The 23,278-nt window shown below is 42.3% G+C and overlaps 2 protein-coding genes across 3 annotated transcripts in view; one reads left to right on the top strand and one right to left on the bottom strand.

Annotated features, from left to right (window-relative positions):
* Positions 1-1,035, bottom strand: part of ARHGEF4 (Rho guanine nucleotide exchange factor 4) — a 112,279-nt gene extending 111,244 nt beyond the window's left edge. Inside the window, exon 1 of one of the 2 annotated variants that reach the window (XM_033118369.1) lies at positions 768-1,035. In XM_033118369.1, the coding sequence (XP_032974260.1) occupies positions 768-975 (208 nt within the window). In that variant the 5' untranslated portion in view covers positions 976-1,035. The remainder of the gene's footprint in view (positions 1-767) is intronic. The other variant, XM_033118368.1, reaches the window with a different exon arrangement.
* LOC117028880 (dirigent protein 10-like) overlaps positions 974-23,278 on the top strand; it is a 115,695-nt gene continuing 93,390 nt past the window's right edge. The window contains exons 1-2 of the mRNA XM_033117706.1: positions 974-1,224; positions 1,443-1,581. Coding sequence (XP_032973597.1) covers positions 974-1,224; positions 1,443-1,581 — 390 coding nt within the window. The remainder of the gene's footprint in view (positions 1,225-1,442; positions 1,582-23,278) is intronic.

Below are 23,278 nucleotides of genomic sequence, written 5' to 3'. Positions count from 1 at the left end.
GAATTCAGTTTAGAAACTAATCAAGAGTCACCATTCATAAAACCACTCTGGGCTTTCTTGCATAATTAACATTTAGGATCAAAGTCTTTCTCTCAGTCTGTACCCAGAACTCCGTCCTCAGAGTAGAAAGGGGAGCACTAAGGAGAGCGCATGGTCCCAGGGGACACCAGAGCAATCCCATCTCAGGGAAACTGCGATGCTTGTTTCAGAGGGCCAGAACGACCACCGTCCTCTGGACCAGGAGCCTCAGACACAATGCATCCCGCCCACCCTAGGCCAGCGAGCCCTCTCCTGTCTCCTCTGTTTTATAGAGGTTATGGAGCTGCAGCTCATTAAGACAGACGCGTGCCACTGGTCAGGAACAGTCTGGGGAAGGGAAATAAATAGTGCCTCCAGGGACCAAATTCTATCCTCACCTTAAACACCTAGTTTTCCCAGTTGACCAAGTGACCTGCTACTCTGGGTGGGGGGTGCAGGATGAGGCGTCAGGGTCCCGGCCGGAACAAGTAGCCCACTGGCTGAAGTCGACGAAAGAAGGGACGGGAGGGGTAATGATGGGAGGTGGTGGTGGGAGATCAGAAGAAAACAGGAAAAAGAAAAGGAATCAGAAGGGCAAAGCAACCAGAAGATGGAAACGAGAAATAGAAAAAGTGAGTGAGGAAAGGAGGAAAGACAGTTTCGCAGGAAAAGGACAGAATGAACTCGAAAGGACAGACGTAGGAGTGGAAGGGGGGCGGGCGGCGCGGAGGGCGGCGCGGCGCCCTTACCGGCGGTGGCCGAGCGCAGGCTCTCCAGGCTCCAGGAGCGCGACAGGGCGCCCCGCATGCCGCCGCGGCCGCCGCACACTACGCCGCTGCTGTCCGAGTCGGAGCCCGGGGACAAGCCCGCGCTGCTGCCGCCGCCGCTGCTGCTGCTAGTGCCGAGGTCGCCGCTCGTCTGCCCGCTCGACTTGCTGGGGCATTGCTGCGTCCTCATGCAGGCGGGTCCGAGCTCCAGCCACAGACTCGCGGGAGGCTGGGCCGCGGGCAGCGGCGCGGGCCAGGGCGCGGGGGACGCGGCGGCCGCGGGGCTGCCGGACGACGGGGCGGGCGAACCGGAGCCCGGGCCGGGGCCGGCACCTGCACCGCCGTCGGAGGGCGAGGAGCGGACGGGCGGCGGCGCGGCGTCCTCGGTCCCATCCTCGCCGCCTCGCGGCCGCGGCTCCGGGCCGGCTGACATCATGGGGCTCCGCTAAGGAGGCTTCCGGCCAGCCACCGCCGGCTCGGACTCCGGTCGCACGCGGCTCGGGGGTGAGGCCAGGTACCCACCCGGTAGGGCGCGGCGCATCGGCTGGCGGGCAGCTCCGGGCCGCGCGACGCGCGCTGAGCGGCGGGGGCGCCCGAGGGCGGGTCGTGCGGGCCCGGTCGGCACGCGCTCACGCACGCGCGTACGCCGACACGGAGCGGCGGCGGCGGTCACGGCGCGGGGGCCCGGAGCGCCCTTGGTCGGGGAAGGGCGGCACCCGGCCGCCAGCATTCGCACGCGTGGATTAGAGCAGGGTCATCTTCAGAGGGGACGCCCAGACACCCCGCGGCCACGGTGGTGAGTAGAGCCGGAGGGCGCGGGCTTTGATTCCGGAAGGAATCCCGCTCAGACGCCCGCGGCGCGCCCAAGCCCACTGAGGCGGGAAGGCAGGCGGGAGGCCTCGCTCAGCCCAGGGCGGTGACCCAGGTAGGCAGCTCGGCACACCGGCCCCGGGGACGCGCGGCAAACACTGGGTATCCGCCGCCCTGGGACAACCAGTGGGCAGGAGCTTTACCATAAGGGACCCTGTATCTTCACAGGTACTATATATATTGTCTCTGCTCCTTGTGGGTCCTCTGTTATTTCCTCTGTCAGATGAGTATTAATACCTGTCCTAACCACTCAGGGCTGGGACAATGGCAGGCAAATGTTTATGTAAAGTACTAAGCTCTGTACAAGCATAAGGTAATATCAGTGTTGTTGAATGTTCAGTTGATGGACACTGGGGGGTGACTCACCGAATCTGTACCTTGAAGGCCCCTCCTTGAGTTTACTTATCTGAGGAATCTGTGCACCTTTCCTGACCACTCCATACCTGGCATGCACACTCCCCAGCTATGCCTCCATTTTCTTGTACTTGGGAAGAACTGAGCTCTTCCACTCAGTTCCTGAGTGGGTCTTCTGCAAGGGGGAGTCACTGTCTGTGGTTGTCCTGTTGAGCCCTGTGAGCTAAGCCCTTGTGGATGGGAAGAAGTGCTCGGGAAGGAGATGGCCATTACCAGCATGAGTCACAGGTCAAGAGACACCCCTCCCAATCCATCAGCAAGTCTGTGGGTTCTACCTCCAAAATAAGTGTCAAAGGTGTCCATTTCTCTCTTTCTTCACTGCTACCACTACCATAGTGTGTTTGGAAGACAGCTTCAGGCTCTTAACCTGTTCCACAGAGCAGCCAGAGGGAGCTCTAAAATATAAGTCATACCATGACATGCTCCTTCTCCAAACCCTTCAGAAGCTTCTCTTCACAGTTAGCAAGACCTGAAAGACCTTGTGTGTTCTAGTTTGACCTATTTCTCCACCTCCTGCCATTCTCCCTGTCCCTTGCTCTCTGCTGCAGCCACTGTGGCCTTCTTGCTGTCTCTCCTTCCTGTCTCAGGGCCTTTGCACTTACTGTTCCTTTTACCTGGAATGTTCTCTTTGCTTTTCAATTTACTGGCTCCTTCTCAACCCTCAGAGCTCAGTAAATGTTACCTTCTCAGAGAGACTTCATTATTCCTTCTCAGTACTTATTGCCATCTGTCAGGGGCTTGTTGTTTATCTGTTGTCTGTCCCCTATAGATTGTGCATACTGTGAAGGCAGCTGCTCTTTACCCACCACTGTGTCCCCAGGGTGTGCAGAGTGCCTGCCGTAGGTTAGGTGCTCAGTGAGTACCTGTGGAGAAACGAGTGGAGGCCTGGAACTGAGTAGGAGACCAGCTAGGCAGGAAGGGAGCATTCTTGCTCTTTGGGGTCAAGACTTTGAGAAGGTGATATGTGATCCCAAGTGGAGAATGCCAAGGTGATGCCTCCCAATGGCAGCAGCCTGGGTGGATCTAGCTTAAGTAAGCCACTGTGTCAGCCATGCTTTTCTGAGGCCATTTCTCTTTCACATCTTTGGTAAAGTCTTATGTGAACCAGGTATCCTGGTTTCAGCTGTAGTGCAGGGAAGAGTAGTGTCCTTATTTGAGTTCTGGTATAAAAAAGTGATCCATATTTCTTAAGACCACAGTGGTGATGATTGTGTTAGGTAGAAGTTAGAAAATGTAGGAGGAGGAGGGGTGGGAGGGGGTCCATAGTGCCTATAGAAAAAGCTCCTAACTAGCTTTGATTAACTGCCTCCAGCCACATATCAGTTTCTACAACAACAGATGACCAGAGGTGGTCCAGAGCAAGATGAGGATCTGAGTCAACAGATCTCCACTTATCTTGGAGATTTCTCTCTCACCTCAGCTAAGCCCATTCTTTTCTCTGAGAACATATCACTAATACCGGGGGCCCAGATTTTTCTCTCTCTCTCCCCTTCTCTCCTACCTCAGCTTAGACCCATTCTCTTCCCTGAGACACTAGTAAACCCTCCTTGCATATTTATCAACTTGCTGACCTTTAATTCTTCACTGCCTGGGCAAGAAGAACCGAGACTCCTGTAACAATGGCAGCTGAAAGTAATGCTTACCCAAGGTTCAGGGAATCTTGGAGGACAACAGTTGGTGCTGTGAGACTTAGTCCCCCTTTCTCCCTACACACACACACACACCACAGGCAGATTCTTTTCCCATAAAACGTTTAGGCTCCATTTCTGATACTATTAAAGAGAGGAGATTTTGATTCTCTTACCATCACATGGTAGGTTTATAATGATAAATAATTATATCTATCTGTGAATTAACAGTGAGACAGTGTCTTATTAGAAATGTCAACACAGAAGGGTGAGTTTCTTGAGGCTAGTTCAATGATATGAGAATAGAAGCTGCAACACATAGAAATAGACACAGAATGGGATTGAAACTTGTGTAAGTCTGGAAATTGGCTTCTGTAACTCTCCTAACCTTGTAATTCAGTTTCTACAATAGTGTTGAATGGAAAGCATAAACCCAGAGAGATAAAGGTTCAAATTCTGGTTTTGTCTCTTATTACTGGTGATCTTAGGCAAATTACTTAATCTTCTTGAGTCTTTCTCTCCTCACCTATCAAATAACAATACTAACAACTTTTTGCAGGATTATTGTGAGGACTAAATGAAATGATATGCAACAGTGCCTAGCAGTGTCTGAAACATTAGCTGCTATTTAAATGTTAAGCATATATTAGGTGTTAAGTACTTTGCATGTATTAACTTCCACAACTTTAACTGATAGGTACATTTTTTCATTTGAAAATAACAAACTCAGAAGAATTCCACCTAGGAAGTGGTGGAATTGGTTCCACTGCATACCACCCATGCTTTGAACCACTAAGTAACTGTTAATTACCTTCCTCCCTATTTTGAGGATTCTCCAGACAGTTCTGGCTGGAACATCATCAGTATCATTGGCAAATGACACTGTGAGCCTACTTTATGCAGAGCATAATGCTAGCTATTGGGAATATAATGAGTATAAATGAAAAAGGGGTTATGTACAATTCAGTGACCAAAAGTAACTTTACAGGGTGATCCGATCATAAATTCCTAACTGTAGAGGTCACTGTGGGTCATCACACCCCAGGCCTATAAAATGTTGATCATCACCTTAAGCAAGCTCTGTCCATCTAGGTTAACACACCCTTGAAATGCCTTTTTTTTCAGACCCCTCAGAGGCAGGCATATCTAATACAGGCCAAGCAAATAGCCGCCCCCTACCCCCGGGAAAACTTTAAATTTTCTTTCCTATAGGGATTTTAAATTTCCTTTTCCTTAAGTATCCTTTGCCCCAGTTTCTTAGCTCCTATACCCCTGCTTAATTATTTTATAATCATAAGAAATGTTTTTACCCCCTGCTTTAGATAATTATCCTGAAATTTGTGATTTATACTTGTTAATTGTAATCACTGAAGCCTAATGTTCTTTCCAACCCATTCTGGGCCCAGCTCCTGGACAATTAATGCCACCTGAATGACCGGTTGAATGGACACAGGCTCCGTAGAGCTAACGGATTTTCCATCACATAGCTACCCCGCATCAATAGCTTTGAGCTCTGCTCTTTAAGGCAACACTTTTAAATTTATTAGTTAAAACTTATTTTTCCTCATTCAGGGGCCTTGGGGATACAGATGATACACCAACAAGATTACTAATCCCAACCAAAGAAGCCAACACAGTCTTTCAGGCAGATCTTGAGACCCCTTCCTCTCATCTAAGATCAGATAGGGCGTGAGTTCCGTGAATCCCCAACAGGTGGGGACAGCTCTACACCCCTGCCCAGCAGGAAGCAGATAGAGGAGAAAAGACCACTTGTCCCTCAACTTCCCATAGAGATTTTGTGGGGAGCACATTTCTTAAGGGGAAAACAAGGCAGGCAGTTAGAAACAGGCATTGGGTCTTTGCATTCCTGCACGTCCAACACAACCCACAGAATGTGACTGCCCAAAAGACCTCCCCTTGCTGCCCAAAACTTCCTCTTTTCATTATAATTATCTACCCCTATGAGGAACCAAATGGGTCCAAAATATCCAACTAGATTAAACCAGTCACTCACACCTGTGCAGTAAAGGCCACAACAACCTTCATTTCACCTGGGCCTCATTATGTCATCATTATAATATCATGCATATGCCCAGAAGTTCATTAATATCATTATAACAGACTGAATTCTGGGAAGGAACATGCACAGTTTAAAAAGATGAGGTAATAGCCCCTTGTCAATCACAGGTGTCAATCAAGTGGTCCCAGGCCTGGAGAGGAACAGCCCATTCTAGAAATAGAAAATAAAAACTACCGAGGCCTCCTCATTAGTTGGCGCCCTTGAGCCACTGCCTTCTGCTTGGCCCGCTCCTATCTCTTTGGAGTGTACTTTTTCTTCTAATAAACTGCTCTTTCACCACTTTACCTCTATATCTCAGTCAATTCTTTGCTTGAGATGCTAAGAACCTGGACACTATACCGAGGAGGGCCCACCCTCCGGCAACGTAGTGGCCAGGATTCTTGGTTTTCCTCCAGGAGGCCCGGGTTCATCCCCAGGTGTGGGAACCAAGCCAGAGCGGCTAGGATTCCTGGTTTTCCTCCTGGTTCCTACCCCCAGTGTAGGAACCAAGTCTGGACACTGCCGGGTTTGACTCCTTATGTGGGAACCAAGGCTTGGCATTGTGCCGAGAAGGGCCCGCTCTTCTAACATATCCACCCTCAAGGGAGTACATAATCTTGTCAGCTATCCTGTACCTTGCTTTCTCCCATCTTCATGTAATCTTCCTTATGTTCCCTTCTTAATTCCAAATGTATAAAAGAAATTAAAATTGTGACTCTGGGGAGCATTGGAGATCTTCTTCCTGGCTACGTCATCAGTTTGGTTTAAAGAAACTCTTTTCTACAGGCTTGGGCATTTCTTACCTTGACATAAGCAAATTTAAGCAATGGATCTTGATGTTGAGTAAGTATGACATGAGCACAGTCATCCAACTTATCTCCTCTAAGACTCTCACTGAAATGATTAATGCGTTATAAAAACGGAAAATTGAGATCGACTTCAGGAAGGGCAGTGTGATGAGCTCCACTGACCTGCTTCCCAGTGAAACTGGTGAAAATTATTTTAAAATAACCATTTAAAACCTCTGGAAATGGTCTTAAGTGAAACCAGCAAATAAAGAAACATCTATTCAAGAAAATCAATGGAAATTTGGTAAGAGGTGAGAGTCTGTGGTATTTGAACTAAGACCACACCTCACCATCTTCCCAGCTCATTGAGGCAGTGATTCCATTCCAGATGGCTGACATCAAGGACACAGGGCTCTCTCTCTTCCAGTTCCCAGCTGGAGAGCTTACTTCTCTGGTGGAACAGTGTTTCTTACTCTGTCCTCCATTACCTGTTGCTTAAGCTAAGTCCTGGGTGAGAGTGGTTGAGTGTGTGTGTAGGAGGGCGGGTGGCTTCCTTCTTTGGCATGCTGAGAATACTGGGGCTCCAATAGTCCTTCTTCGTGCTTGTGAGGCTGTGATTCCAAGCCAGGAGAGGCAAGCCAGGAGAGGACTGTAGGTTACTGCACCCTCCCTTCACTGTCACTCAGAAGCCTGCCATTGTCCCCACACCCAGCTCCAGAGCCCTTGCTCAAAGATTTTGCCTGGAGGGAGAATTTTGACTGCGCAGGCTGTAAAACAGGTAACTCCTAACCTGTTCCCAAAGGAACTGACCTCTTTTGTATGAAGATATTTAAACCTAAATGTGCTCCCAGGAGCAGTGGAGTTTGTGGTGAAAGGCATTTGGGAAGAGATTCATAGATCTAATGAAGATACAGCCTAATCTGCAGTCAAAAACTAGGAATAAGAGAGTTGGGAGAAGCCCCTCTGGGAACAGAATACCTCTGGGAACAGAAGTGTGTACACCTCTGAAGAGCCAGAATTTGATTGGATTACTTTGTAGAGCAATTTCTGCCCCAGGACATTGTTGAAACCCATATAGTAATGAGCTACAGTCAGTGGAGTTTAACAGATGGTTGTGGTCAGGGAAAGAAGAAGAAAGCCCTACCAAAGCCATTTATCCAAGGATGACTGTGGCCAATAAGGCTTACCCCAAAGCTACACTTCCCTGAGGAGCAACATCATAGGTTTAACACTGTGGGAGAGGAAATAGACTTCACTAAAACAGTTCACCCATTTACTAGACTAATAAGCAAATAAATAAGTCCAGGGTGGGGATAGTACTCTGCATTGCTATAACATGTTACTTAAACCATTCAGTTTCCAACAAAAAATTATGAAACATGAAACAGGAAAGTATGACCAATATCCTGGGGAAAAAGCAGGCAACAGAAACTATGAGAGTGATTAGATGTCAGATTTACCAGAAAAAGAATTCAAGGTAGCCGTTATAAACATTGTCACAGAACAAGAGGAAGTCATCATTAAAAAACTGAAGGAAGGTGTTATGATAATGTTGTCTCAAATAGAGAACATCAAGAAATAGATACAAATTATTTTTTTTAAATGGAAATTCTAGAGTTAAACAATACAATAACTGAAATAAAAAAATTTACTAGAGGGTCTTAACTGTTGACGTAAGAAACATCCAAACCCGTAGAGATTTTTTTTTTTTAATAAGAGTTTATTTGAGCCAAACTGATGACATATGCTGAGTGGCAAGATCTCAAATGCTCCAGAAAATAACCATTTTGCAGCTTCTTTTATGCACGTGAAATTAAGGAGGGAACTTAAGGAATATTACATGGAGGAGGGGAAAAACAAGACAAGGATTGGATTACAAGATAGTTAAGATTATGTGCTCTTTTAAGGGTGATTATTTCAAAGATGTGTTAACCTAGATGCACAGAAACAATGGACAGGGCTTGCTAAAGGCAAAGATAAACATTTTACTAAAGAATTTATAAGCCTGGGGTGTGACTACCCACCACGACCTGCTCACTGAGGAATTTATGATCAGATCACCCCGTGAGGTTAGTTCCCATAGAACCTCCTTTTTTTTTTTGTCCACACAACAGTGGCTTTGAACTGGCAGAAAAAATAGCTAGCATACTGAAGAGAGGTTGCTAAAGATTACACAAGCTGAAGAACAGAGAAAAAAAAATGAAGAAAAATGAGCAGAGTCTTGGAGAAATACAGGACACCATTAACTGCACCAACACATGTATAATGGGAGGACCAGAAAGAGAACACAGAAAGGAGAAGAAAAAAATATTCAAAGAAATAATGGCTGAAAACTTCCAAAATTTATCTAAAAACAACCCATGTATCCAGGTAGCTCAGTGAATTCCAAGTAGGATAAATGGAAAGAGACCCACAAAGAGACACATCATAGTAAAAAGACTAAAAGCAAAACAGAAGGAGAAAATCTTGAGAGCAGAAAGAGAAAAATGACACATAACTTACAAAGGAACCTCAGTAAGATTAACAGCTGACTAACAGGAGAAAATGTGGAGGCCAGAGGTAGTGGGATAACATATTAAAAGTGCTGAAAGGAAAAAAAAAGAAAAATCCGGTCAACTTACAAGAAATACTAAGTTCTTCAGACTGAAAGCAAGTGACCCCAGATGGTAATTCAGATCCACACAAACAAAAACACAGCACTGGAAAAGGTAATTATGTAATTATAAAAGATACCATAAATTCCCATTTTTCTGCTTCTATTAACTGATTTAAAAAGCAGTTGTATAAAATAATATGTATATAATGTATTGTTATTGTTTGGCCTAAACATAGAACTGTAATATATGTGGAATATATCTGCCAATAGTAGCACAAAAGAAGTGGGAGCAAAGCCAAATGACTAGTACATGTTCGACAGCTGTAGCTATTTTGATTTTTCAGCCCTGCCTAGGGCTTTCTGCCCTTCTTAAACACCAGATTTGGCCTCTGCTCCAAGCGAGCTAGGTACTTTTAGATTGTAAGGTTGCCATGTAACATAATTGGCACCTGTTCAAGACCTAACACCCAACATCTATCCTTGCACCAGGATCCCTTCAGCATTTTCAGCATGTCCAGCCCCTCTTAGGTTAGGTCTGGGAAAGGTGGTGGCTGTGCATGAGGAAGCCCTACCCGGGCTCTCACTGGGGCCCAGTTTCCTTCTGACACAAAACCCAATTATTTTGTGCACAAATATGTGAGGTGATGCTGTTTGCAATAGTTTTGGGAAAGGGACTCTTGAGAGGCTGCCATAAAACCCAAGGGAGAGGCTGGTTCCTCAGACAGGAAAACACCCACCCAAGTTCCATGACTAGATTAGATACAACTCTTTGTGATTACTTCTTCTGCAAGTTATGTCCTATAACAAGATCCAGTGGATGGTCAAGAGCTCTGCTTTAAGTAAATGAATGGAGCCAGGTTTAGGGATACAATAATGGAATCTTCCCTAAGCTAAGAATTCCCTTTCTCTGAGTGGTAGGGACCTCTTCCTAATAGAAGGGATAAGAGACAGTGTTTTATCTCTCTCACCTTCAAGCTACTTCTGCCAGACAAGTGAACATAGCATTCAACAACACTCTATTGTCAAGACACCAGAGTGTGAAACAAAAAAGAGATATGTAACTTACCAGTGGCAGGTGTGTACTCTGGCCAGCCCATGTGGTTCAGTCTAGTTGGGGCACTCTGAGAGAAAGGATGGCTTTCAGGCTGGTGCAAAGACACTGCAAAGGTAACAGTCATCTTCCTCCAACACTAGGATAGGAAGGAAGAGGCAGAGAGTAAATGAAGAAAAGACATAACATGTCATTGTTACATGTTGTCACACAGCAGTCTAGCCGACTGTCCCCCGTGTCTTTCCTTGAGGAAAGAAGAGTCTGTGAGATTATGCCTTTTTGGGATTTTGTTTTATCATGATGTTTACACCTCATGTCTCTCTGTCTGGTCCCCAAAAGATGTTTTGCAGCCAATGATGAGTAAGATTCCCCACGGCGGGGGGGGGGGGGGGATGCGAACAACTCAAGCCAGGCGGAACCGTGTGGGGACCCCCAATGAGCTGCCTTGAAAGATCTGGAAAGGGGCCTTGCCTCCCCTTCCCCCTGCCTGGGAAAAGCCACTGCTAACTGGCTTTCCTCTCTCACCTGATTGTGAAAGAAGTCATGAGAGCTATAAAGATCAGCTCTCCCCGCTTAGCTCAACGAAGTTTCAACATGAGAGACTTTTCCCCGGGGAGGTGCATACCTCACCTAAGTCATCATGGGACTTTTTGCTCTGGCTGCTAATGGACAGGGATAATTGGTTTGATTCACTTTTGTGACATGATGGATGAGTCTCACAGACCGTGTGAAAAACAATGCTACTTCCTTGTATGATTATCAGTGAAAGCCACCAGTGGGCCTGATTCTGCGCTCCAGTCCTTAAATGACTGTGAGACCCTTGGCCCTCTGAGATTTAACTGCATTAAGTCTCTGTTTCTTTCTTTCTTAAAACTTAACCTAACGCCACCCCTTCTCACTCCCTCACTGCCCATGTTGCGCTGGACGCAACAGTTACATTCTAATTTTTCTAATTGCCCAGGACTTTGTTGTGAGCAGAGCACATAGCCAGAATGCACACAGCTCTGGGAGGTGCCATTCACATTAAAATCCATGGGAAGAAAGAAAAGCTGCTCCTGAAGTCGGCAGTCTGCAGACTGTATGGCCATATGTGGCAACCGTGGCAAATAGGTTGTCATTCGACAATGTGAAATGGGGACTGTTGTGAAGGTCTCTAAACACTTAAATCTACCCCAGCTGATAAGTCACACAGCCTGACATTTCTCCAAAAGAAAAACTGAGTTTTAGCTCAGGCACATTCTTTTATGGGTACTTAATTAAACAACATGAAGTCCCTGACACCTCATAATTATGGGACAGACAGTCCCTTCAGACAGTAAGGACCAGTGTTGCATGGGGTCTTGGGAAGACAAGGTATATTATCCTTTTCTTGATTATCACATTGTCCAGAGATAAACTTGGTCCCTCCCAGTTTTGTCTACTTTATAAAATTATTGTATTAACTTAAAAATCGTAGTATGTATTCAAATAAATGTTCCCCTTCCTTTTCTTTTGTATCCCTCAAACAGTTGAGCAAATAGTGCTTAGAAAATTCCCTTAGTGATTTCTGAAAATGTAAATATAGAAGCGAGGATTAAGATGCAGTAACACTCCACCTCATCTCTTCCATTGCAATGCAACTAAAAATTGGGCATATGTATAGATCTCTGAAAGTAGATGGTAGCAGGTGGATTGCGGAAGGAAACCAGAATTTTAAGTTACATTAGTCCTGTGAGTTTCCTGTTTTGTTGTTCCCATGGTATCCTCTGGTCTGAACTCAACAGCAGCTTGAAACTGGATGTGGACAAAAAGGCTCCAAAAGAAGCCCTCTCTGGTCTGAAGAGAGGGAAAAGGGTCCCACAAGGATAGGTTGTTTCCTCCCACCCCAGACTCCCAGGAAATCCCACTGTAGTACGGCAGTGATGGCCAGGCAGGAACCTAAAACTCTGAGGGAAGAGAACCCTCTATGACCAGGGAGCTGTGGTCCTCAGAGGCAAAAATTGCCATTTCGTTTTCCTTACTTTGTCTTCCTGCTATTTGGCTACAGAGGTAGACAGTTGCAGGAAGTATGTGGCAGAGTGGGAAAATGAAAGCCCAGCTTTATAGCAAAAAGACCAGGAATGGGAACTCCTGGAAGCCAAAAGTGTCTAGAAGAATGCAGAGAGGAGAGAGCTCAAGAAAATGACCCCATACAGTTGTTTTATGAACTCCTGGATTTATCCCCAAATTGTGCATGTTGGATCTGACCCAAACAGAATACTAAAGTCTTTGAGAACTTAACTATGGGTAGAACGTTTTATAGGTCCCAGACATGCCACTGAATGATCACATTATCCAAGTAGCACTGAAAACACTTTGAGAACTGAATGACATAAGAGACATAGCTCCTGATGGCCATTAGGAACTTGTAGTCTAAACTAGGTCAGTTGCCTGAAAAACTTCATAATCATATTCTCCACAGGAACTATACAAGGCTCAGAGTCTCATAATATAATATTCAAAATGTCCAAAATACAATCCAAAATTACTTGATATACAAAGAACTGTGAATATGTCAATAACTTGTAAGGGAATAGATAATAGATCCCAGCACCAAGATGACACAATTGTTGGAATTATAAAAGATTTTAAAGCAACTTATATAACCATGCTTTATGTAAGGGTGAACACTCTTGAAATTAATGGAAAATAACAACAGGGAAATACATGCAAAAAAGGATGAAATGGAAATATTTGAACTGAAAAATAAAATAACTAAAATTAAAAATTTACATGGATGGACCTTGAGGACATTATGCTAAGTGAATTAAGTCAGACAGAGAAAGAGAAATACTGTGAGATCTCACTTATACTTGAAATCTAAAAAAAAAACCAAAAAAAAAAAAAAAAAAAACCCAAGCTCATAGAGAATTGATTGGTGGTTGCCGTAAGTTGGGGGTGGGAGGATGTGAAACAGGTAAAGTAAGTCAAAAGGTATAAACTTCCAGTTATATAAAAAAATAAAATAAAATAAGTCCTGGGGATGTAATGTACAGCAAGGCAATTATAATTTAATACTGTATTGCATATTTGAAAGTTGCTGAGAGACTAGATCTTAAAAAATTCTCATAACAAAAAAAATTATAATTGTGTGGTGTCAGATGTTAACTAAACATACTGTGATTGTTTCATAATGTATACAAATATCAAATCATTATGTCATACACTTGAAACTAATATAATGTTGTATGTCAGTTTTACTTCAATAAAAATAAAAAAATAATTCATTGACACAGTTCAATTACAAAACGAGATGATAAAGAATCAGTAAACTTCTAAACAGCTTAATAGAAATTATCCAATCTGAATAATGGAGAGAAAAGTGATTGGAAAAAATAAAGTCTCAGAGACCTGTGGGAGAACAACAAAGGTTCTAACATTCTGCTGTCAGAGTCCCAGAGGGAGAAAAATAAGTGTGGTGCAGAATAATATTAACAAATAGTTTCCGAAAAGATCCTAATATGGTAAAAAAAAAAAAAAAAAAAAGCTAACTTATAAGAAGCTTAGCAAACTTCAAACAGGAAAACCCATGGAAATCAGTGCCAGGACATCATAATGAAACTACTGAAAACTAGAGACAATGAAAAATTCTTGAAAGCAGCCAGAAATTAACAACAGATTATATATAAGGGAACAATCATTCAGATGAGTACAGATTTTTTTCATGGAGGCCAGAAAGAAGGGGAACAATATTTTTAAAATGCTGAACCAATTGTCAACCCAAAATTCTATATCCAGCAAAAAATGCTTTAGGAAAGAAGGTGAAATAAATACAATCTCACATGAAGAAAACAGAGAATTCACAAACAGCAAATCTGCTCTGAAGAAACTTTAAAGGAAGCTTTTCATACAAAAGGGAAATGATACCAGAGGGAAACTTCAAACTCCAGAAATTGAAAGAAGAGCAACAGATGTATAAATATGTGGGTAACTATAACAAATTATTTTTCTCCTCTTGAGTTTTTAAAAATGTTTGACAGTTAAAAGCAAAAATTGTATTGTCTGACAAGGTTTTTGACATATGTAGGTGATATATAACAACTACAGCATAAAGAGGGACATTAAAGGGACTATATGGTGGAAATGTTTCTACATTCCACTTGAAGTCTCAAAATATTAATTCTAAGTAGACTGTAAAAAGTTAAGGACGTATAGTAATTCCTAGAGGGACTATTAACAAAAACAAACACACACACACACAGAAATATAGTTTAAACTCAATAGAAAAGTTAAAATCAAAACTAAAAAAAAAAAAACCAACAAAAACCCCAAATCATCCAAAAGAAGACATTAGCAGTGACGTCATAGGAATGGCGGCAGCAGGGCGCACTTTCTGACTTCTCCTCCGGATCTTACTACAAATGGGACCTATAACCCATCAAAGAACTCTTTGCTCATCACACAGAACAGCTAAGCGACTCGTGGATTACTTGAAGCTAAGGATTACTTGAAGGTGCGCTAATTGGGCGAGCAGGGGAAGAAAGAGAGCGGAGTGAAAATGTGCTGTGGGTGGCAGCGGCGGCGGGGAAATCCCAGCCCGTGGCAGAGTCTCAGCCGGTGGCGGCGAAAACCGCGGTGGCACCCACAGTTCCGACCACGCACGGGATCCCAGGGCGGAACAGCTTGCACAGAGACCAGCAGGTGGGCTCTTTCCCTGCGTCCCACGGCTGATTTCTCCCACCGGGAGGGCAGCTAGTGGGCCCTAGGAAGGACAAAGAACACAGACTCCATACCTGGGCCCCTCCCCCGCCCCGCTCTTCCGATCCTACCCCCACCCTTCCAGAGACTTAAACTGGCCCCTGAACTGAGGCATAGTGTCAGATTACAGAGGAACCGTAGTAGTGCTCAGGCTCTGGGAAGACTGACAGGCAGCCCTGACCCAGGAAAGAGGCCGGGAAGAGTGTGATTTTGGCTGGGCTAGGAGAGAAAAGACTCCTCCACCCCCAGCCACCACCTTTTCTGGCCTGCGGGAAGAGGGTGACTCGCAGCTGGGCTGGGAGAGAGAAGACCCCTCCATCCCCAGCCCCCACCCTTTCTGGCCTGCCTAGGGCGGGGCAAGTGCAACTGCAGAGACACTCCCAGGGATCAGCAGTAAGGCAGACGCAGCTCTGGGCTTTCAGCAGCTCAGAAATCTCCCGCCCGCACCCCCCCCCCCCATATACACACACACTGAAGAAGTGCCCTAAGACTCAGGAGTACTGGACACGGGGCTGGTGGTGCTACTCTCAGTGTGCATATGTGCAGGCAAGGGCAGAAACTGCACTGACTTTGTAAAAACTATCATCCAGACCCCTCAGGCCCACGCATTTAAATCTACAGTCCCAAAGTCACTCTGGGCACCAGGTGACCGGCTCTGCCTGCGCAATAAGCAGTGGGCTCTTTGATACAGCAGAGGACAACCTGGACATTACTTGGTGGGTTTAAGGCAAGACTGACACTGCTTTTTGTTTGGCTTTGTTTTGTTTTGTTTTGCTTTGTCTTTATATCTTTGATATCTTTGCCTGTGTCGAGTGGGGGTTATCGGGTGTTTTTACATGTGAATGTATTTGATTTTTTTCTTTGTTGTTGTTGTTGCTGTTGTGCTTGGTGATTTGCTTTGTTCTGAAACTGACCTACCAGGGCCCATCTTAAGAGGCACAAGATTCAGCATATCCAGAGGCCAACTCCAGACCAAACCAGAGTACTACCGGGTTTGACCTACAAGTCATACACCCAGAGGGAATTCTCTGCAGGCACTAGAGCCCATAGAGGCCAAACCACATTTAAGTGGTCAACCCTCACACAGCAGAACGCCCTGCGGGGGGCAGAGCCAAGTCTCACAACGAGTCAGCCCAGGAGTTAACCCCACCTACTCACAAGCAAAAAGCAATTAAAGATCTTCTTGAACAGGACAATATACAGAACACAAGAGTCACCTTTGGAGCACACGCAGAGGAGAAGAACGACGTAGTGCAAGTCAAATATAAAGGACACATACTACATAAGATAACCTAGCAAGAACTAAGAACTCTAGGGGATCTACCTAATACATCAAAACAAACACAGAGAGTCAGCCAGAATGGGGAAACAAAGATACACGTCCCAAATAAAAGAACAGAAGAAACCTCCACAACTGGAACCAAATGAAGCAGACGTAACCAACCTTTCAGAGACAGAGTTCAGAACACTGGTGATAAGAATGTTTAAGGAGCTTAGAGAAGACATAAAGAAGGATGTAGAAATCATAACGAACAATCAGTTAGAACTAAAGAACACAATTACCAAAATTAAGAACTCACTTGAAGGAATTACCAGCAGGTTAGATGAAGCAGAGGATCAAATCAGTGACTTAGAAGACAAGGTAGCAGAGATCACCCAAATGGAACAACAGAAAGAAAAAAGAATAAAAAACAATGAGGATGGCTTAAGAGACCTCTGGGATAACATCAAGCGCAACAACATGCGCATCATAGGAATACCAGAAGGTGAAGAGAGGAAGCAAGGGATTGAGAACATATTTGAAGTAATAATGTCCGAAAACTTCCCCAATCTGATGATGGAAACCAACATACAAGCCCAGGAAGTGCAGAGAGTTCCAACGAGGATAAACCCAAACAGGTCCACACCAAGACACATTATAGTTAAAATGGCAAAGCTTAAAGACAAAGAGAGAATCCTAAAAGCAGCAAGAGAAAGATAGAGGGTTACATACAAGGGAACTCCCATAAGACTATCAAATGACTTTTCTACAGAAACATTGAAGGCCAGGAGGGAGTGGAAGGAGATACTCAAAGTGATGGAAAACAAAGGCCTACAACCTAGATTGCTTTATCCAGCAAGGCTATCATTTAAAGTTGATGAAGAGATAAAGAGCTTTCCAGAAAAAAATAAGCTAAAGGAGTTTATTACCACCAAGCCAGCATTGCAAGAAATACTAAAAGGACTTCTGTAAATACAAGAAAGATCAAAACAACCTAACTACAAATTTAAAAATGGCAATAACTATGTACCTATCAATAATCACTTTAAATGTAAATGGATTAAATGCTCCAATCAAGAGACATAGGGTGGTTGACTGGATAAGAAAGCAAGACCCTTGTATATGCTGTATACAAGAGACTCACCTCAGAACAAAAGACACACACAGGCTGAAAGTGAAGGGTTGGAGTAAGATATTTCATGCAAATGGAAACGAGAAAAAAGCTGGAGTTGCAATCCTTATATCTGACAAAATAGACTTTAAAATGAAGAACATATTAAAAGATAAAGATGGGCACTATATAATAATCAAGGGATCGATCCAACAAGAGGATATAACCCTCGTAAACATCTATGCACCCAACATAGGAGCACCTAAATATATAAAACAGGTACTGACTGACATAAAGACAGAGATCAACAGTAACACTATCATAGTAGGGGACTTCAACACACCTCTGACAACAAGGGACCGGTCTTCCAGACAGAAAATCAATATGGAAACAACAGCCTTAAATGATACATTGGACCACTTGGATTTAATTGATATTTTCAGAACATTTCACCCCATGCTGCAAAATACACGTTTTTCTCAAGCGCACATGGAACATTTTCCAAGATAGACCATATGTTAGGCCACAAAACAAGTCTTGATAAATTTAAGAAAATTGAAATCATACCAATTGTCTTCTCGGATCACAATGCTATGAAATTAGACATGAACTACAGGAAAAAAACTGGAAGACACACCAATTCATGGAGGCTGAATAACTTATTACTAAATAATGAATGGGTCAAACAGGAGATCAAGGAAGAAATCAAAAGATATCTCGAGACAAACAAAAATGAAAACACGACGACCCAAAATCTATGGGATGCCGCGAAAGCAGTCCTAAGGGAAATTCATAGCTTTGCAGGCCTACCTAAAGAAACAAGAAACATCACTAATCAACAGTTTATATTCACACTTAAGGGATTTCGAAAAAGAACAGCAAAATAAGCCCAAAGGGAACACAAGGAAGGAGATAATAACAATCAGAGCAGAAATAAATGAAATAGAAACCAGAAAAACGATACAAAAGATCAATGAATCCAAGAGTTGGTTCTTAGAGAAGATAAACAAAATCGACAAACTTTTAGCCAGACTCATTAAAAAAAAGAGAGAGAGGACCCAAGTTAGTAAAATCAGAAATGAAAGAGGAGAAGTAACAACGGACACTGCAGAAATACAAAAAGTTTTAAGAAGTTACTATGAGCAACTATATGCCAACAAATTTGACAATCTGGAAGAAATGGACAATTTTCTAGAGGCGTACAACCTTCCAAGGCTAACTCAAGAAGAAACAGAAAACCTGAATAGACTGATTACCACCAGGGAAATTGAATCAGTAATCAACAATCTCCCAACAAACAAAAGCCCTGGACCAGATGGCTTTACAGGTGAATTTTACAAAACGTTCAAAAAAGAATTATCACCTATTCTCCTCAAGCTCTTCCAAAAAATCCAGAAGGAGGGAAGACTCCCAAAAACTTTTTACAAAGCCACTATCACCCTGATCCCCAAATCAGACAAAGACACCACAAAAAAAACTACAGGCCGGTATCTCTAATGAACATAGATGCAAAAATCCTCAACAAAATATTAGCGAACAGAATTCAGCAATACATTAAAAAGATCATACACCATGATCAAGTGGGATTCATCCCTGGTATGCAAGGGTGGTTCAACATCCGCAAATCAATTAATGTGATACACCACATTAGCAAAATGAAAAATAAAAATCACATGATCATATCAATAGATGCAGAAAAAGCATTTGATAAAATCCAACAGCCATTTATGATAAAAACCCTTAAGAAAGTGGGAATAGAGGGATCATATCTCAACGTAATAAAGGCCATATATGACCAACCCACAGCTAACATCATACTCAATGGGGAAAAGCTAAAACCATTCCCCCTAATACCAGGAACAAGGCAAGGTTGCCCACTATCTCCACTTCTATTCAACATAGTGCTGGAAGTTCTAGCCACAGCAATCAGACAAGAAAAAGAAATAAAAGGCATCCAAATTGGTAAGGAGGAAGTAAAATTATCATTATATGCAGATGATATGATACTATATATAGAGAACCCTAAAGACTCCACCAAGAAGCTATTAGAGCTGATAGATGAATTTAGTAAAGTAGCAGGATACAAAATTAATATTCAGAAATCAGTTGCATTTGTATATACCAATAATGAAACATCAGAAGGAGAAATTAAAAAAAAATCCCATTTACAATTGCTCCAAAGACTATAAAATACCTGGGAATAAATTTAACCAAAGAAGTAAAAGATCTGTACTCAGAAAATTATAAGACACTGAAGAAAGGAATGAAGGAAGATATAAATAGATGGAAACACATATTATGTTCATGGATAGGAAGAATTAATATAGTTAAAATGTCCATACTGCCTAAGGCAATATACATATTCAACGCAATTCCTATCAAACTACCAACGACGTTTTTCACAGAAATAGAACATATAATCCTAAAATTTATATGGGACCATAAAAGACCCCGAATAGCCAAAGCAATCTTGAGAAATAAGAACAAAGTGGGAGGTATAACAATACCTGACTTCAAATTATAATAGAAGGCTACAGTAATCAAAACAGCATGGTACTGGCATAAAAACAGACACATAGATCAATGGAACAGAATAGAGAGTCCAGAAATAAATCTATGCCTATATGGCCTTTTAATCTATGACAATGGAAGCAAGAATGTACGGTGGGGTAAAGACAGTCTATTCAATAAATGGTGCTGGGAAACCTGGACAGACACATGCAAAAAAATGAAGCTGGACCACCTCCTTACACCATATACAAAAATAAATTCAAAATGGCTTAAAGACTTAAATGTAAGATCTGAAACCATAAAATACCTAGAAGAAAATATAGGAAGAAACTTCACAGACATTACCCGGAGTAAGATTTTTACTGATATATCCCCTTGCGTGAGGGAAGTAAGAGAAAAAATAAACATGTGGGATTATATCAAACTAAAAAGTTTTTTCACAGCAAAGGAAATCATCAATAAAACAAAAAGGGATCCTACTGAACGGGAAAAAAATATTTGCCAATGATATATCTGATAAGGGATTAATATTACAAATCTATGAAAAACTCACTCAACTCAACTCCAAAAGAACAAATGACCCAATTAAAAAATGGGCAGAGGACTTGAAGAGACATTTTTCTAAAAAGGACATACAGATGGCAAACAGACATATGAAGAAATGCTCAACCTCACTAACCATCATAGAAATGCAAATAAAAACCACAATGAGATACCACCTCACCCCAGTCAAAATGGCTATCATCAATAAATCAACAAACAACAAGTGCTGGCGCGGATGTGGAGAAAAGGGAACGCTTGTGCACTGTTGGTGGGATTGCAGATTGGTGCAGCCACTATGGAAAACAGTATGGAGGTATCTCAAAAATCTGAAAATGGAACCACCCTATGATCCAGTAATTCCACTCCTAGGTATCTATCTGGAGAAATCCAAAACTCCAATTCAAAAATCTTTATGCACTCCTATGTTTATTGCAGCACTATACACAATAGCTAAGACATGGAAACAACCAAAATGCCCATCGGTAGATGACTGGATTAAGAAACTGTGGTACATTTATACAATGGAGTATTATGCAGCCATAAAGAAGAAAGAAATCTTACCATTTGCAACAACATGGATGGACCTAGAGAACATTATGTTAAGTGAAATAAGTCAGACAGAGAAAGATAAGTACCATATGATCTCACTTATATGCGGAATCTAAAGAAAAGAATAAGTGAATGAACTAATCAGAAACAGTTTTGGAGACAAAGAGGAAAAACTGAGGGTTGCTAGATGGGTGGGGGGATGGGGGTAAGGGGGAAGATGAGGGGATTAGAAAACAATCAGTAACCACAAAATGGCCACGGGGTTTGGAAATTAATCTGGGGAACGTAATTTAGTGGTTACCAGAGGGTAAGGGGGTTGGGGTGTAGGAGATGAGGGTAAGGGCGATCAAATACATGGTGATGGAAGGAGAACTGACTCTGGGTGGTGAACACACAATGTAATTTATAGATGATGTGATACAGAATTGCACACCTGAAATCTATGTAATTTTACTAACAGTTGTCACCCCAATAAATTAAAAAAAAAACCCACAAAAAATTTTTAAAAAATTGCCTTTTAGGAAAAAAAAGACATTAAAAGGAAACAGCAATGAAACTGGAGGACAGAACAGAGAACATGGTAGATCTAAATTCAAACACATCAATTATTACATTTAAATACTCAGAACACATAATTAACAGATTTTCAAAATCGATTAATGAGAAAAATGAATCTCACAATACGCTGTCACAAGAAACCCACTTTCAAAATAATAGTAAAAGTAGGTAAAAAGTAAAAGGGTGGAAAAATGTATGGCACACAAATACTAATCAAAAGAAAACTTGAATGAAAAACAAGGGGAAAAAAGATTGAAAAAAAAGGAAAAAAGAACAATTGAACAGTTATATTAATATTAGACAAAATAGACTTCAGAGTAAGGGAAATTACCGTCCTACCAAAGGATATTACATATTAGGTTGGTGCAAAAGTAATTAAGGGTTTTGCAATTATTTTACCCTTTAAACCACAAATACTTTTGCACCAACATAATAACAATAGGGTAAGTTCACCAAGAAGACATAACAATCCTAAATGTGTATGCACCTAACCACGGACCTTCAAAATACAAGTATATGAAGCAATAACTGATACAATTTAAAGGAGAAATGGAAAATTGACAATTAGGTTGGATACTTCAACACTTCTGTCTCAGTCACCAATACAACAAATAAACAGAAACATAGCAAGGGAACAGATGAAGTGAACACCATCAATCAGCTGCAATTAATTGACATTATAGAATAGTCCACCCAACAGCAGAATACACATTGTTTTTAAGTGCACAAGGAATATTCACCAAGAGAGACCATATCCTTGATGGCAATGATAAACATAATAACAATAACACATTTAAAAGGATTGAAATCATACAAAGTATGCCTCTCTGACTATAATGGAATAAAACTATTAATCAGAAATAAAAAAGGTAACTGGGAAGTCTCCACCCCCTTTGAAATTAAGCAACACACTTTGGAATAATCCATGGTAGTCCAATGATTACACTTTGAGAACAGTGATCTAGTGTTCTGATTCCTTGAACATATGCTTTATTATTCCTGCTGTTCTGACTCTTTCAAGCTACAGTGTATTATCATTTGCTTCTTTTCATACTCTTTTGGTAATTGTATCTGTAATTTATTGTGTTTACTAGTAGAAACTACCAGACCATTATTTGACAAAACTAGTATATAATTTCCACTTCCTATTCATACCATAGTCAAAATTCTCTTACACCCAATCCTTTTAAAATCATAGGTTCTTAGATTTGGAATTCTCTTGAAATCTACTCTAATCCTGGTTAAGGGGGAGCTGGATTGTGTGCGTGTGTTCACACAGGCCAAATTACGTCTGATTTTTAAGAACAGCCATGTAAGCTGGTGACTATCCTTTTCAGAAAACTGTTTATCAAGTCATCTTTCACATGGATTATGAAAACATTTTCCTAAATCTTCTCTCCTTGTTTCACAGCATATTTGTTATGTCATTCCTGTAAAAGCCTTCAAAGGATAACGTCAAAATTTACTGACACGGGGCTGAGTTCTTCACAGATTGTCTTCTGACCACTGCAGCAACTCCTGTCATCTGCCTTCCTAACACCAAGCACCTTCCATTCACTGCACCCTTGATACTCCATGAATTCCATACTACCATGCCTTTGACCTTGCTATTCCATCTACTTGAAACTCCCTTCCCTGGTGAAGTTTTATCCATTCTTCAGGGAAGTATCTTCCCTTTCTGCAGTCTTCCCCCATGCTCCCTCCATACCTCTTCTCTGTTAAGTGTTTTGTTAACATCACGACAGCACCTGTATTGCAGGATACTTGCTGTACAGTTCTATGTAAGTTGAATTACAGTATACATTTTATTATTGTGTTGTCTCTCTAGCTAGACTGTA

The sequence above is a fragment of the Rhinolophus ferrumequinum genome, chromosome 10 (genome assembly GCF_004115265.2).
Source record: "Rhinolophus ferrumequinum isolate MPI-CBG mRhiFer1 chromosome 10, mRhiFer1_v1.p, whole genome shotgun sequence".
Taxonomy (NCBI): domain Eukaryota; kingdom Metazoa; phylum Chordata; class Mammalia; order Chiroptera; family Rhinolophidae; genus Rhinolophus; species Rhinolophus ferrumequinum.
The sequence above is the reverse complement of the archived record's forward strand: the minus strand, read 5'-3'. Positions and strand labels throughout refer to the sequence as shown.